The 17,690-nt window shown below is 42.9% G+C and overlaps 1 protein-coding gene across 1 annotated transcript in view; it reads right to left on the bottom strand.

The window, feature by feature from the left end:
* Positions 1-17,690, bottom strand: part of nkain2 (sodium/potassium transporting ATPase interacting 2) — an 804,285-nt gene that overhangs the window by 12,137 nt on the left and 774,458 nt on the right. The window contains exon 6 of the mRNA XM_068018278.1: positions 14,986-15,067. Coding sequence (XP_067874379.1) covers positions 14,986-15,067 — 82 coding nt within the window. The remainder of the gene's footprint in view (positions 1-14,985; positions 15,068-17,690) is intronic.

Genomic DNA, 17,690 nt, shown 5'->3' on the forward strand with positions numbered 1-17,690 from the left:
TCAATATGACAAAACAGGATCTGGCTGAGGTGGACTGGGAGCAGCTACTTGTAGGAAAGTCGACATCAGACCAGTGGGAGTCAGTCAAAAAGGAAATAATGAGAGTTCAGGGCCAACATGTTCCTGTAAAGGTGAAGGGAAGGACCAACAAGTCTGGGGAACCCTGGATGTCAAGGGATATGGAGGATTGGAGAAGGGAAAAAAAGGAGGCTTATGGCAGATTCAAAATGCTGAAAACAGCAGAGACCCTAGAGGAGTACGGAAAGTGTTGGGGTGGGGGTGGTGGGGGGTACTTAAAAAAGTAATAGGAGAGCGAAGAGGGGACATGAGAAAACACTGGCGGGCAAGATAAAGGAAAATCCCAATGTGTTTTATAAGCATATTAAGAGCAAGAGGATAACCAGGGAAAGAGTAGGGCCCATTCGGGACCAAAGTGGCAATCTGTGTGTGGAGCCGGAGGACGTAGGTGAGGTTTTAAATGATTACTTTTCATCTGTGTTCACTATGGAGAAGGACGATGTAGGTGTAGAGATCAGGGAGGGAGATTGTGATATACTTGAACGAATTAGCATTGAAAGGGAGGAGGTATTAACTGTTTTAGCTGGCTTAAAAGTGGATAAATCCTCAGGCCCAGGTGAGATGTATCCCCGGCTGTTATGTGAGGCAAGGCAGGAGACAGCAGCGGCTCTGACACAAATTTTCAAATCCTCTCTGGCCACAGGAGAGGTACCAGAGGACTGGAGGACAGCGAATGTGGTACCATTAATCAACAAGGGTAGCAGGGATAATCCAGGTCATTACAGGCCAGTGAGTCTAACATCAGTGGTAAGGAAACTATTGGAAAAAATTTTGAGAGACAGGATTAATCTCAACTTGGAGAGGTGGGGTTTAATCAGGGATAGTCAGTATGGCTTTGTTAGGGGGAGATTGTGTCTAACTAAGTTGAATTAATTTTTCCAGGAGGTGACTCGATGTGTAGATGAGGGTAAGGCAGTTGATATAATTTACATGGACTTCAGTAAGGCTTTTGACCAGGTCCTGCATGGGAGATTGGTTAAGAAGGTAAGAGCCGAGGGGTCCAGGGCAATTTGGCAAATTGGATCCAAAATTGGCTTAATGGCAGGAGGCAGAGTGTGTTGGTCGAGGGTTGTTTTTGTGAGTGGAAGCCTGTGACCAGTGGTGTACCACAGGGATCGGTGCTGGGACCCTTGCTGTTTGTAGTGTACATTAATGATTTAGACGTGAATATAGGAGATATGATCAGTAAGTTTGCAGATGACACAAAAATTGGAGGTGTCGTAAATAGTGAGGAGGAAAGCCTTAGATTACAGGACGATACAGATGGGCTGGTAAGATGGGTGGAGCAGTGGCAAATGGAATTTAATTCTGAGAAGTGTGAGGTGATGCATTTTGGGAGGACTAACAAGGCAAGGGAATATACAATGAATGGTAGGATCCTAGTAAGTACAGAGGGTCAGAGGGACCTTGGGGTACTTGTCCATAGATCACTGAAGGCAGCAACACAGGTAGATAAGGTGGTTAGGAAGGCATATGGGATACTTGCCTTTATTAGCCAAGGCATAGAATATAAGAGCAGGGAGGTTATGATGGAGCTGTATAAAACGCTAGTTAGGCCACAGCTGGAGTACTGTGTACAGTTCTGGTCACCGCACTATAGGAAGGATGTGATTGCACTGGAGAGGGTGCAGAGGAGATTCACCAGGATGTCACCTGGGCTGGAGCATTGCAGCTATGAAGAGAGACTGGATAGGCTAGGGTTGTTTTCCTTAGAGCAGAGAAGGCTGAGTGGGGACCTGATTGAGGTATACAAAATTATGAGGGGCATTGATAGGATAGATAGGAACAAACTTCTTCACTTAGCGGAGGGATCAATAACCAGCGGACATAGATTTAAGGTAAGGGGCAGGAGGTTTAGACGGGATTTGAGGAAAATATTTTTCACCCAGAGGGTGGTTGGAACCTGGAGCACACTACCTGAAGGGCTGGTAGCGGCAGGAACCCTCACAACATTTAAGAAGTATTTAGATTCGCACTTGAAACACCATAGCATACAGGGCTATGGTCCAAGTGCTGGAAAATGGGATTAGAATAGATAGGTGCTTGATGGCCGGCACAGACACGATAGGCCGAAGGGCCTGTTTCTGTGTTGTATAACTCTATGACTCTAATATAAATTCGAACTTATGCACAATAACTGACAGTTGTTTGTGAATGCTGATTATTAACATTGGGCCTGATTGTCAGTGTTAACAGGATGGTAATGGGACTGCCTACAACTTGCCCATGGCTTAACTAGCAGTTGTTGAAGGGACTTCTGCTCATCCTCTCAAAATGGACCAGTTACAAGTTTGTGGAGCCAGTAGGAGCAGGAGTGCTTCACCAAATGACTTTAGGTTATTGCTGTCCTGCACATGCTCCACTTTGTATTCATCTCCTTCCTCAGCATCTTCCTGTGGATCGGCGGAGTGTCCAACTACCTAATATTGCACCGGTCTGGAACCAACGAGCTGCAGTGAGACATCAATTTGGAGTATGAAGCTCATGGGCAATATTAAAATGAGATGCAAACTCAAAATTTTGTGGGCCTCCCCACCAACATGTCAGGTGGATTTTGGTGAGCGCTGCTTGTCCGCAGTTCAAAAGTGAACTCTTAGCAGCAATAGTTCAAAAACTAGATGCAGTATCACTTTAAACAGAAGAAATAAAAATTAGCTGATGCTAAATGTGCTTGCACCTGCAATTGATGGTGTATTAATCCTACAAATACTGCATCAGTTTTGCTTTGTACCAATGCTGCAAATCATCAAAATTGGTGTAAATCAGCCGGAATGTAGAGTCGAAGTTCAATTTAGCACTGAAGTGTGATTCCCTTGGATCAGGTAAATTTTTAGCACTTGATTCATACTCCATAAATTTAGTGCCAGTACAAAGCAAATAACTTCTCATTAATGCTAAATTTATGTAAATATACCTTCTGTAATCTTGAGCATTCATATGGAATTTACATGCCAGGAAAAGTAGCATTATTTTCATTTAGTGACTTTGAGGTAACTGTTCTTTTGCTGATTGTTTTGCAAATCATACACAATATATTATCTAACATCCTGAATTCTTCAATAACTAACTTATTCTCTGATAACGTTATGGTGCACATCAGAATGTGAAAAATGTTGCAAAATAATGGTGCAACTGTGTGTTGGTAATGAACATGTGCATTTCATGCGTTAAGTTTAACTTGGCCATATAGTTTTAATATTGGTGAATTAAAAACATAATTTTGATTTGGGTGGGGGAAAGGTGAGTGCAGATGCAATTAACTTCCGCCAAACTGTAATATCTAAGTTGCTGTGGTAGTCAACTGGAGTTATCTATCAAGCATCAGTCCAGACCTTCATTTGACATCAATGTTAGAAATCATAAAATTACACAGCACAGAAGGGGGCCATTCAGCTTATTGTGACTGTACTGGCTCTTTGAAAGATCTATTCAATTCATCCCACTCCATTGCTCTTTTCCCACTGCCCTGAAAATGCTTCATTTTCATGTACTTTCCAATTCTCTTTTGAAATTACTATTGAATCTGCTTCCATCATCCTTTTAGGCAGTGCATTCCAGATCATAACAACTTGCTATATTTCTCCTCATCTACCCCTCTGCTTCTTTTGTCAATTACTTTAAATCTATGTCCTCTGGTTACCAACCCTCCTGCCAGGGATAACAGTTTCTCCCTAACTACTCCATCAAAACCCTTTGTGATTTGAATACCTCTATCAAAGCTACCTTCAACATTCTCAGCTCTAAGGAGTACAATCTCAGTTTCTCTGGTCACACCACATAACTGATGATCATCATCCCTGATAAATCTCCTCTACATCTTCTCCAAGGCCTTGAGATATGTCCAAAAGTGTGGTGCCCAGAATTGGACACAATACAGCTGGGGCCTAACCAGTAATTTTTAAAGGTTTAGCATAACCTTGCTTTTGTACTCTATAAAGCCATGATTCTGTTTTTTGAATGTTTTTATCCTTTAAACATTTCTTTATGTGAACCCCCAGGTCTCTCTGTTTCTGCAACCCCTTTTTAATTGTACCATTTAGTGGTATTAATGTGATGAAAGCTGTTTTATTACTGTGCAGAATGTGTCAGTGACAAAGCTACAAATATGAATGTGGAGGCATTCTGCTTCAATACAGAGAAGTGGTGATTATATTACTGCCTGTTACTTTGCACTGCAAGCACACTTTGCATCATATAAGGACAGTGCATTATTCTGAATGGAAGCCTTTGCAACATGTACATGGAGGACATATATAAGTTTTTGCAACTTGCACCAAGCAGGACATCCTGCATATGAATAATTTGATATTTTCAGGAGGAGAAAAACCTGCATCAAATCAGTCAGAATGTTCCAGAAACAGTTACAAGAGGGTGAAGGATCTTCTCAATAAATGCACTAGGTTTGAAGGGTTGACTTGGAAGAGGAAAAGGCATTCCACTGAAGACAGACGTAAGAAGAACAAGTGCATTTTACTTCAATAAATCTAAAGATATTACAAGTAAATTAGATCTTATCTTTCAGTAGAAATTAATATGTTTTACTATCAATACTTCCACTGCATTGAGGCAAGTTACCTGAGGGAGCAATTTACCTAATGCCACTCACCCGCCTTCTCCCTGCAGCCCTGTACATTCTTCCATTTCAGATAATAATCCAATTTCCTCTTGAATACCTCGATTGAACCTGCCTCTACCACACTCTCAGGCAGTGCATTCCAGATTCTAACCACTTGCTGCATGAAAACGTGTTTCTTCATGTTGCCTTTGCTTCTTTTGCCAATTAACTTAAATCTGTGCCCTCTTGTTCTCGATCCTTCCACCAATGGGAACAGTTTCTCCCATTCAACTCTGTCCAGACTCCTCATGATTTTGGATATCTTTATCAAGTCTCTTCTCAACCTTCCCTTCTCCAAGGAAAACAGTCCCAACTTCTCCAATCTATCCAAGTAACTGAAGTTCCTCATCCCTTGAACCATTCTTGTGAGTCTTTTCTGCACCCTCCCTAATACCTTCGCATCCTTCCTCTGTGTAAATAAATTTCTCCTAACTTCTCTCCTTACTGTCTTGTGACGATTTCATATTTTAGTGATGTCCTATATCTCTGACTGCCTAACCAGAGGAAAAAGCCCCAAAATGGAAAACTTTATCAACTTTGCTTCCAATTTCCACAGTTCTTTCACCTTTACATGGCCCATCTCCAACCCTTCCTCAACTTCTCTGTCTCCATCTCTGGGGTTAGATTGTCCACTAATATTCATTATAAGTCCACTGATCCCACAGCTACCTCAAATACACTTCTTCACACCCTGCCTCCTGTAAGGACTCCATTCTATTCTCCCAGTTTCTCCGTCTCCAACGCATCTGCTCTGATGATGCAACCTTCCATGACAGTGCTTCTGATATGTCTTCCATTTTCCTCAACTGAGGATTCCCCCCCACTCTGGTTGACAGGACTCTCAACCGTGTCCGGCCCATTTCTCGCACTTCTGCCCTCACCTTTTCCCCTGCCTCCCAGAATCATGACAGGATTCACTTGTCCTCATTTTCCACCCCACCAGCCTCCACATCCAAAGGATCATCCTCCGCCATTTCCGCCAGCTCCAGCATCTTCCCACCACCAAATGCATCTTCCCCTCCCCTCACCTGTCAGCATTCCGAAGGGATCGTTCCCTCCGCGACACTCTGGTCCACTCCTCCAGCTCGTCCCCTTCCCACGGCACTTTCCCATGCAATCGCATGCAACCTGCCCTTTTACCTCCTCTCCCCTCACTATCCAAGGCCCCAAACACTTCTTTCAGGTGTAGCAGTGATTTACTTGTACTTCTTTCAATTTAGTATACTGTATTCGCTGCTCACAATGGGGTCTCCTGTACATTTGCGGAACACCTCTGCTCAGTCTGAAAACATGACCCCAAGCTTTCTGTCGTTTGCCATTTCAACACATGCCCCTCCTCTCATGCCCACATCTCTGTCCTGGATTTGCTGTAGTGTCCCAGTGAACATCAATGCAAGCTCAAGGAACAGCACCTCATTTACCGATTAGGCACGCTACAGCCCACCGGGACTGAACATTGAGTTCAATAATTTCAGAGCATGATTGGCCCTTTTTTATTTTTATTTTTATTTTTATTTCATTTTAGTTTGTTTCATCACTCATTTTCTTTTACCATGTGCCTTCCCACTGTTTGTTCATGTTTGTGCTTTTGACTAGGGCTGTTCATTACTCTGTCATTAACACTCCCTCTTCACTAATGCTTTGTTTTTCATCACACCATTAGCATACTCTTTGCCTTTGCCCCATGACCTCCTTGTCAGTTAATCTCTCCGGCTCTCCATCTTTTCAATACCTCCCGTTTTGTTCTCTTTTTCCCCCACCTCTGCTTTATTTGCTTAAAACCTATTACATTTCTAATCTTTGCCAATCCTGATGAAAGGTCACTGACCTGAAACGTTAACTCTGCTTATCTCTCCACAGATGCTGCCAGATCTGCTGAGTATTTTCAGCATTTTTTATTTTTATTTCAGATTTCCAGCATCTGTAGTATTTTGCTTTAATTTATTATAGAGGAAAAATTCTTTCACGATTCAATCTATACTTATTCATCACTTATATCATCTTGCTGAATGTACATCATGTGCTTGTTATAGTTTTAAGGTGTTTTCTATAATGGGGTGCCTAAAATGGCATACAATATTATAACTATGGCTCAACCCTTGCCTTATAAAAAATTATCATTACTCTTCTACTCTTGTATTACATGCCCTTATTTATAAAACCTAGAATGCTATTGGCATTAAGTTATTTTTATGCAAGGTGCCTTTCAAACTATTTATGCTGCACTGCACTGGGAGACTTCAACACAAAAAAGATTGTAATTTAAACTTACCAGAAAATCAGGACTCCAGGCTAGGTGTTTTGGCCCTTTGGTATCATTTTGAAGATCTCTATAATTTAGTGTTCCAGTCACGTTTGACTTTTCTTTGGTGACAGGGAACATTAAAAATGTCCATTCAAGCTTTCAGCATCAAAACTTAATTTTTTTTTCCATCACCTTTTTCAAAATGATGACCCTTTTTCACACTGTTGTGATGGTTGGTGTTTTGCAACTTTCTGTTCTTTTTAGTTATTCACATGATGTCCCCTTGCCTTGTTGATAACATTGTCAAGTTCTGATAATGCATTTTGATATTACAGAAATGTTACCATATTAAGCAGTTTCTCCTTTGAGAAACATGACAGTTGTTGAGTTTCATTGTGCAGCATGTGATGCCACATTCATTCGCATCACTATTATTTGTTAGAGGGTGTACAAATGACAGCTAACAGCTGAATGATATCTTAAACTCCTCACTCCTGCCCTCTTTATCTTTATCTCCAACAAGTATGGGACCTGATGGACTTCTTTGTCACTAGAGATTGAAACCATAAATTTAGCCATTGCTGCTACTTTCTCCCGTTCACCTCTCATCTCATATCATGCTCTCTGTGACTTCATTTTGTCCATGACCCCACTTCCTGCTCACTTGACTCAATTCCTACTAAATTGCTGCCCTGTCCCCTTACCACACCAAATAGCTGTAAATAGTTCTCCTTTCATGTCCTTTTTGTTCTTTCTGCAGCATTTGAGATGGTCAACACCATCCTCCTCCAATGCCTCTTCTTCATTGCTCAGTTAAATGGGATTGCTTCATTGGTTCAACTCTTACATACCTGATCATAGACAGAGCAAGTCCACTGATGCTTTCTCTTCCTGCCACTGCACCATTACTACTGGAGTCCCCCAAGAATCTGTCCTCGACCCCCTCCTCTTCCTCATCTATATGCTGCCCCTTGGCAACTTCCTCTGCAGATAAGGGATCAGCTTCCACATGCACACTAATGACATCCAGCTCTATATTTCCATCATTTCTAAATCCTCCATCAACTTTGTCATGTCAGACTGTTCTGAAATCCAATCTTGAATGAGCCACTGTTTCCTCCAGTTAAACATAGGGAGGATTGCAGCTACCACACAAACACCATACGGTTGTCAATGATTTCATCCCACTCTCAAGCCCCTGTCTCAGGCTGCATCAACTGTTTGCAACCTTGGCATCATATGGCCTGGATTCTGCATTAGTAAAGACAGCAGTATTGTCAATGTTCACTGTCGTTACTCCTCCGAAACTGAAAGTAACTTCTGGAGTCTGCACATGCGCAGTTAAGCATGAAAGTCCAGAAGTTGCTGTCAGTAATTCTACGCATCTTCATAGGGTGCACTGTTGATGTCCCCTCCAGACTGTAATTAAGTAAAAATCACTGACTTGACAAGAACTTGCCCTTTTCACTCATCAACACTGCGCTCGCTGACCTACATTGGCTCCTGGATACGCAATGCCTCAATTTTAAAATTCTCATCCTCATTTTCTATTCTCTCCACAGCCTTGTTCCTTCCCTAACTCTGCAATCTCCTCTACTTGCACAACCTCTGAGATATCTGCACTCCTCTAATTCTGGCCTTATGAGCATTCCTGATTTTTATTGTTCTACCATTGGTGGTTGTGCCTTCAGCTGCCAAGGCCCTAAACTCTGGAATTCCCTCCCTAAATCTCTCTGCCTCTCTACCACTCTTTTCTCCTTTAAGATGTTCCTCAATATGTGGCTTAGTGTCAAATTCTGCTTTATAATTCTCCTGTGAACCACCTTATGATGTTTTATTATGTTAAAGGTGCTATATAAAGATAACATACGAACATAAGAACATAAGAAATAGGAGCTATTGTAGGCCATTTGGCCCTTCGAGCCTGCTCCACCATTCAAAAAGAGCATGGCTGATCTTATACCCCAACTCCACCTTTCCACACTATCCCCATATTCCTTAATTCCCTTAGTACCCCAAAATCTATCGACCCCTGTCTTGAATATACTCAACAATTGAGCATCCACAGCTCTCTGGGGTAGAGAATTCCAAAGATTCATAACTCTTTGAGTGAAGAAATATCTCCTCGCCTCAGTCCTAAATGGCCAAACCCTAATTCTAAGACTGCAGGCAGAATGTTCTGCTGATAGAATATTTTCAGGAGTCAGGACCATTTCTGAGTTCTGACCTCACAAGGGTCTTTAGTGCATTCTCTGGCTTGATCTTCTGGGAGGCAGCCTCATAACTGGCTGCCTCTGCACCACCATCGAATTAAGGATGGCAGGTGTGTTTCTGAAGTTGGATGCCCAATCAGAGGGTCCGCAGCGATGTCAGGCCAGAAGCCCCACCAGGAGAGGTGGGCATTGCTGAGCCAGGGTACAATGGTACCTCAACATGGAGGCACCCTCAGAAGCATGAGTAAAATTCCAAAAATGAAGAGGCCTGAAGTCAGTAGGGCCCTCGGAGCTGAGGTGAAACCCCTCCGGAGGATTCGTTTAAGCTGCTGGTGTGGCTTTTCGTCCCTGCAGTCCCATCATTGCGCAATGAAGCCTCCAGCTCTGATGCCCCTCCCATTCCCCACACCTGGCCTGCTATTGGGAAGCTGCCTCCACAGAACTACTGGGCTCTACATTCAGCGGGGGTCCGCTCCGACGACAGGAAGATCCTGGTGGAGTCCTTGCTGTCCATCCCATTAGGTACTTAATTGGCCTATGTGGCTACCCGCCACTGCCGGGCATGTATCCCCTCCCGGTGTTCACCTGTCTACTGCAAGGTTGCCTGGAGGCAGGAACACATCAGGGCACCCAACCTGATGCCCTAATCTTCCATTTTTCTCACAGTCATGCCTTCAACCCTCCTCCCCGGGACCGGGAGGATTCCACCTAGTGAGCCTATGTTCAAAATTCCCTGCCAGGGGAAACATTTTCTCAGCAGCTACCCTGTCAAGCCCCTCAAGAACTTGATATGTTTCAATTCGATCACTTCTCATCCTTCTAAACTCCAGGGAATATAGGCCCAGTCTATTCAATCTCTCCTCATAGGACAATCCCTTCATCCAAGGAACCAGTCTAGTGACCCTTTGTTAAACTCCGTCTAGGGCAAATATGTCCTTCCTTAGGTAAGGAGACCAAAATTGCATACAGTATTCCAGGTGTGGCCTCAACTATGCTCTGTACAATTGTAGTGAGACATGTTTACTCTTATACTTGTAACAAAAGCTAACATACAATTTCCCATTCTAATTGCTTGTTGTACCTGTATGTTAACTTCTGTGATTCATGTACAAGGACACTAGGTCCCTCTGAATGCACACATTTCTCAGTCTCTCACATTTTTTGAATATACTTCTTTATTATTTTTCCTACCAAAGTGGATAACCTCACACTTCACACATCTGCCAGATTCTTGCCCAATCACCCAATCTGTCTATATCCCTCTGCCTCCTCCTCATCGCTTACTTTCCTACCTATCTTTGTATCAGCAGCAACCTTGTATACCTTACATTCGGTCCCCTCATCTAAGTCATTCATTAGAAGTCCAAGAACTGATTCTTGCGGTACCCCATTAAGTTAAAGGCTGTCAGCCCAAAATGTCCTGTTTTCTGTCCAATAACTAATCCTCAATCAATGCTAATATATTACCCCCAATCCCATGTGTCCTAATTTTGTGTAATAACCTCTTGTGTGGCACTTTATTGAATGCTTTTTGAAAATCAAAATACAATACATCCACCGGTTCCCCCCTTATCCATCTTATTCATTACATCTTCAAAAACATCTATCAGATTTTTCAAACACAATTTCCCTTTCATAAATCCATGTTGACTCTGCTTAATCATATCATGATTTTCTAAGAGCCCTGTTATCATGTTCTGAATAATAGATTCTAACAATTTTTCTACTACTCACGTTAGGCTAACTGGTTTATAGTTCCCTCTCTGCTTCTTTTCTTAAATAGTGGGGTTATATCTGCTAACTTCCAATTCTTGGGAACTGTTCTAGAATCTAAGGAATTCGGGAAGATCACACCAATGCATCCACTATCTCTGCAGCTACCTCTTTTAAAACGCTAGGATGTAGGTTGTTGAGTCCAAGGGATTTGTCGCCACTTAGTCCCAATAATTTCTCCAGTAGTATTTCTTTACTTATACTGATTTCTTTAAGTTCCTCATTCTCACTAGACCCTTAGCTCCCCATTATTTCTGGAATGTATTTTGTGCTTCTACTGTGAATACAAAGTATTTGTTTAATGTCTCTGCCATTTTCTTACTCCCCATTATAATTTCACTGGTCTCGGCCGTTAATGGTCCATGTTTACTTTGACTAATCTCCTTCCTACTTACAAGTTGTTGTTTTAGTCTTGCTATAAAAACCCTTGAAAAAGTTACACCTTGTTGAATGATGTGTAATTGGGTTTTTAATGCCATACTAAGTTCATAATTTACTACTGACAAACCTCTCTGGCCCTGGAAAACTAATTTTATATTTGTGTAATGTCAAATTTCTGCAGCATGATTTTTTAAAAGCTTTGTTTATGCTATTTCATCTTCTATCTCAATCCCATGTGTATTTGACAATCACTTATTTAGCTCTCTATAAAATCAGTGTTTTTCAACTTCTTGGTTTGCTGTCTGTGAGAATACTTCAATGTGATTGGCTGCTTATCCTACTTGATGACATCACTGTTGCTGGTCATCTGGAGATCTCCTTGAGTTGGCACCAGATTAAAACTGATATCGGGAAGCCAGAAATCCATGTTACAGGAATTACTAGATCTTTGTGAGCAGTTATCTTCTAGGTCAGCAGTGAACGCCATAGGTTGGTCACTGACCACAAAATCTGGGCCAATATGAATGCAAGTTGCTGTTGTTACAGTTAGATCGAAAGTTAAAATGCTGGTTTGAGTAAATTTCTGGATTCCCATTTTGGTGGTAAGATGACTGAATTTACCACTGCAGCATTATTTAAGGGGCTTTAACAGTAACAGATTATTAATATTTTCAAAGGAACCATTGTTTCAAGGTATGCTTTTGTAAGATTAATAGATTATCCTCACACTTCAAGACTGTCTAGCACTGAGTTAGCAATAAGAAATACATAATTGTGCAAGATCTAAAAAGTGTGCTCTGTTTGAAGGGAAATCAATGGTAAATTGTTAGCATATTTCTTGCAAGACTTATATTATCTTGTTCTATGAACAGAGGGATAAATTACTTTTCTGAAGATCATACCTTGTAAATGCCAATACCATAGAATCATAGAAATTTACAACATGGAAGGAGGCTATTTGGCGTTTCGTGTCTGTGCCAGCTGACAAGTAGCCATCCAGCTTAATCCCACTTTCCCGCCCTTGGTCCGTAGCCCCTCCACATCATTGGTGGGGGTGGCAGCCCGCCCCGGCCATTTAAATGAGCTGCCGCGCTGAATATCGTGGCGGTTCTGTGACGTCCGGTCGACGCGGACAGACTGACATTTTTGAAAATCCAGCCCAGTACTCCAGCTGTCGCCTAATTAGTGTTTTATACAGTTGCAGCATAACCTGACAGCTGTTATATTCTATGTCTCGGCAAGTATCCCATATGCCTTATTTACTTTTCCAGCCTCCTTCAGGGATCTATGGATACTCCAAGGTCATAGGATCATGTGATCATAGGAAATAGGAGCAGGAGTAGCTCATTCGGCCTGCTCTGCCATTCAAACAGATCATGCTGATCATCTACCTCTATGCCGTTTTTCCCCACTATCCCCATATCCCTTGATGTCATTAGCATCCGTAAATCTATTAATTTCTGTCTTGAACATGCTCAGTAATTGAGCTTTCACAGCCCTTTGTGGTAGAGAATTCCACAGATTCACCACCCTCTGAGTAAAATAAATCCCCATCTCAGTCTTAAATGGCCTGCTCCTTATTTTGAGACTGTGTCCCCTGGTTCTAGACTCACCAGCCAGAGGAAACATCCTAGCCACATCTATCCTGTCACGCCCTGTAAGTTTCAATGAAGTCACCTCTCATTCTTCGAAACTCTAGAGGATATAGGCCCAGTTTCTGCAATCGCACCTCATAAGACAACCCCGCCATCCCAGGGTTTAGTATGGTGAACCTCCCTCTGATCCCTCTGTTCCTCTACAGTTCTCAGCATCCTACCATTTATTGTGTATTTGCTTGCCTAGTTAGCCTTCCCCAAATGCATTCCCTCACACTTCTCTGGATTGAACTCCAATTGCCACTGTTCCGCCCACCTGACTAGTTCATTGATATTTTCCTGTCGTCTACAGCTTTCTTCTTCATTATCAACCACACAGCCAATTTTTGATCCATCTGCAAACTTCTTAATCATACCCCTACATTCAAGCCCAAATCATTGATATATAACCACAAAATGCACTGGAAACAGTCTTCCAGTCACAAAAACACCCATTAACCCTTGATTTCCTGCCTCTGAGTCAATTTTGGATCCAAATTGCCATTTAGCCTTGGATCCCATGGGCTTTTACTTTCATGACCAGTCTGCCATGTGGGAGCTTATCAAAAGCCTTGCTAAAATCCATATAGACTACATCACATGCATTACTCCCATCGACCTTCCTTGTTATCCCCTCAAAGTTCAATCATGTTAGTCACACATGATCTTCCCTTAACAAATCTGTGCTGACTATCTTTGATTAATCTGTGCCTTTCTAAATGAAGATTTACCTGTCCCTCAGAAATTTTTCCAATAATTTTCCCACCACCGACATTAGGCTGACTGGCCTGTAATTACTTGGTCTATCCCTTTCTCCCTTTTTAAACAATGGTACAAGCTTAACTGTCCTCCAGTCCTCTGGAACCACACCTGTAGCCAGAGAGAATTGAAAAATGATTGTCAGATCCTCCGTTATTTCTTCTCTTGCTTCTCTTAACAGCCTAGGATACATTTCGTCCTGGCCTGGGGATTTATCCACTTTCAAAGATGTTAAACTCTTAATACTTACTCTCTCACTACGTTAATTTCATCCAATATTTCACACACCTAATCCATGATAGCAATGACTGTACTGCCCCTTTCTTTTTTGAAAACAGACACAAAGTATTAATTAACAACCATACCAACATCCTTCGCCTCGACACATAAGTTACCCTTATGGTCTCTAATAGGCCCTATTCTTTCTTTAGTTCTCTTCTTGCTTTTTATGTATTTATAAAAAATCTTTGTTTTTTTTTGTTGATTTTACTTGCCAATATCTTTTCATACCCTCCCTTTGCTTTCCTAGTTTTCTTTTTAATTCTGCCCCTACACTTAGATCAGGTGAGGCAGGGTTTCTTTACAGGAAGGCTGGGGCAAAGTGGCCATAGCATTTTGCAGCAACGAGGGGCAATGATCTGGGCTTGAATCTGGGGGAATGATGAAGAAATTTTCAGATATACAAAAATTGTCCAGGGCTTTGGGGTCGAGCGTCCATAGTGCCATCTGGCTGCTGGCACTTTGGTGCGTTGAAAGGGGACTGAGAGGGGGTGGGGTGGGGTGGTTGGAGAAAATATCTGGGAGAATGGCCCTTGAGGCCAGGAGTGTCCACCTGCCATGGGTATCATCCACTCAGGAGGTAGGTCCTCCAGGAGGATGGTACTGCTGGCTGGATCTTCAGGGAAGGCTGGTTTCACTCAAGGAGGGCTTCCAGGAGCACTGGCTTCACTCAAGGAGGGCTATGGCTGTGTTCCGGTGCTGGCAGGCAGCCCTTTAAAGATTGCACCAGCACATCTGTCGGCATTAGCTGCTGCTGGGGTCGCTGTCTAAATGCTTGTCTCCAACCCTGGAATGGTTGTCCCACTGCTCCCCCCATCCACCTCTGCCTGGTGGCAGTTAATTGGCTTACCGGTGCGAGACAGCAGTGCAATCAGGTATCAGCCCTGGTGTCTGCTCCTTAGCTATGCTTATAAAATCCCGGCCATATAGTCAATTCAAATAAAACAATTAAGAAAGCATGGTGGAATTTTAAGTTACAAAGAAAGTTCAACTAAAAGATCTACTTACATGTACATGGGCTGTAACTGTAAATGAGATGTTTTCTGTGGGCCCTGGTAGCCATATGAGTCAAATCCTCCTATGAAATCAACTGTTGTGGAAAACAGAAATGTCATTAGATTCCAGTGGATGCAATGATTATTTAAAAGATTCCTGTTTGTGTTAAAAAAAAAAGCCGTTCTAGCTGTAATAGAATTAATGCGAGATTCTCATCTCCTCTACATGCTGCCTTTCAGTGATATCATCCGAAAACACATTAGGTTCCATATGTATGTATGCTCTACTCGACACCGGGAAGCCCCGCCCCATATTGCCGGCAGCGGAGAGGCCTCGTGGCAGCCCCCCTCCGCCGCTCGGCGATGGGAGCCGAATCTACATATCCAAAGCACTATTTACCTTGCCTCATTATGCATCCCGCTGCCACTTTGGAAACACTTTCTAATATTCAGCTGAACGGGTGTGTCACAGCTGCCTTCCTGTTTCCGACTGATAAAAGCCGGCGGGACAGAAGTTGCAGTGCTCGGAGCCTGTGAAGATTAGTGTGACAAGATGGGAGCACAACTCTGCAGACGTATGCAGAGATGGGAGGGGGATGGTATTACTAGGGGCGCAACTCTGCAGACATCAAGAGAGGTGGGAGGGGGATGGTATTATCGGGGGCACAGCTCTGCAGGCATCAAGGGAGGGTCATCATTAGCCTGGGGCTCAGCATAGGCCTGGCCACTCACAGCCCTCTGACTGTCAGGGGCCTCAGCTGTCCCAGCCTCAGTCAGCTGCTCGGGCGCATGTGCAATGCTCTCACCAACTTGTGACCCAGACCCTATGGCCGATCGCATTCCCACCGAGGTGACTGTCTCTGCACTGTTGGAAGGTGTGGGAGTGTCATGGGATGCTGCATCCTCTGAGGATGTCTCTTCCTCACAGGTGCGTGAGGGGTCCTGGGCCGCCGGGGTCGATTCAGAGCTGGTAGATCACTTGCCCACTCCTGAAGAAAACAGCAGATGAGAAACGCTGCACCAAAACTAGCACACAGTCCAACCTCTGAGCACACACAGACAGGTCACTAGAATCTTCCATAACAGTTCTTTTCAGGCGGCATTGAAAAGTAATTTAGAAGGCCTTTCTCAAACACAGGAAGTAAGATGAATTGACACAATAGACTTCTCAGACTCTTTTAGGGAATTGCTGGAAAGCGAGCTGGGTTGTAGTCTTCTGTTCTTCCTTGGAATTCGCTCCTTCTTCTGCAGCAAACTTGACTTTATCTCATTCCAGAAGGTAAAACGCATTCACACACACTTCAGCAGCAGACTTGACTTTATCTCACTCCAGAAGATAAAACCACACTGACCCACAACCAGAAAGCTTGTCAGTTTTCTGCCCCTCCCAGCTCTGCTGCTACTGGGTTTGTCCAGTCAAAGGAATACTTGTGACTTCTCTGCCCCTGTTACCAGGGTTTCTACCTATCTCCAAACTGAGTCATGTGACAACCAGCAACACTGTTGCCAAATTAGTTCTTTCAGTGCCCTCTTGATTAAAAAAACATTTATTCAGCTTAACTATAAATTCCTGTAAAAAATTTCAACAAAAAACAGAAAGACTTTCATAACAACATAGAAATGCTTGTTGTTATTGGGATGTAACAGGGTCCAACCAACAATCAGCTAAAACATATCACAAACTCCAATCAATGAGAATAGGCTGGGAGCTATTAAAAAAGGTATTCATTTTTTTCTATTTAGTTTATCTGCCTGACCTTTTACCTGAGTGGAACCCTTGTTAATGCTCTGTTCTGTAGGACTGGGAAGGTCAAACAAGGCAAAGGAATACATAATAAATAGGAGGATACTGAGAGGTGTAGAGGAAGTGAGGGACCTTGGAGTGTATGTCCACAGATCCCTGAGGGTAGCAGGACAGATCAGTAAGGTGGCTAAGAAGGCACATGGAATCCTTTCCTTTATTAGCTGAGGCATAGCATATAAGAGTAGGGAGTATAAGATGCTGGAACTACAGAAAACATTAGCTAGATCAATTGAGCACTGCGTGCAACTCTGTTCACCTCATTAACAAAAGGATATAATTGCACTATAGAGGGTACAGATGAGATTTATGAGGATGTTGCCAAGACTGGAAAAATGCAGCAATGAGAAAAGACTGGATAGGCTGGGGTTGTTCTCCTTGGAACAGAGGAGGCTGAGGGGTGATTTGATTGAGATGTGAGGGGCCTGGATAGTGTGGATGGGAAAGGGCCGATTTACCTTAGCAGAGGGGTCAGTGACTAAGGGGGCATAGATTTAAAGCGATAGGTAGAAGGATTAGAGGGGAGATGAGGAAAATGTTTTCACACAAAGGGTGGTGGGGGTCTGGAACTTACTGCCTGAAAGGGTGGTGGAGGCAGAAAACCTCATCTCATTTAAAAGGTCCCTGGATGTGCAACTGAAGTGCCGTAACCTGCAGGGCTACGGACCAAATGCTGGAAAGTGGGATTAGGTTGGGTGGCTCTTTTTTTCGGCTGACACGGACACGATGGGCCAAGTGGCCTCTTTCTGTGCAGTAAACTCTCTATGATTCTATTTTCTATGTCCTGAAAGGATTTTTCTCTTTGTGAGACTGTTTTATAAAGCGGCAGATCCTCAGACTCAACATGAAACATCTCACCAATAATGATCCAATATTTTGAAAAAAAGCGCACAAGTAACTTTACTTTTTAGCTTTAG

Source organism: Heterodontus francisci, chromosome 3 (genome assembly GCF_036365525.1).
Source record: "Heterodontus francisci isolate sHetFra1 chromosome 3, sHetFra1.hap1, whole genome shotgun sequence".
NCBI classification, from domain to species: Eukaryota; Metazoa; Chordata; class Chondrichthyes; order Heterodontiformes; family Heterodontidae; genus Heterodontus; species Heterodontus francisci.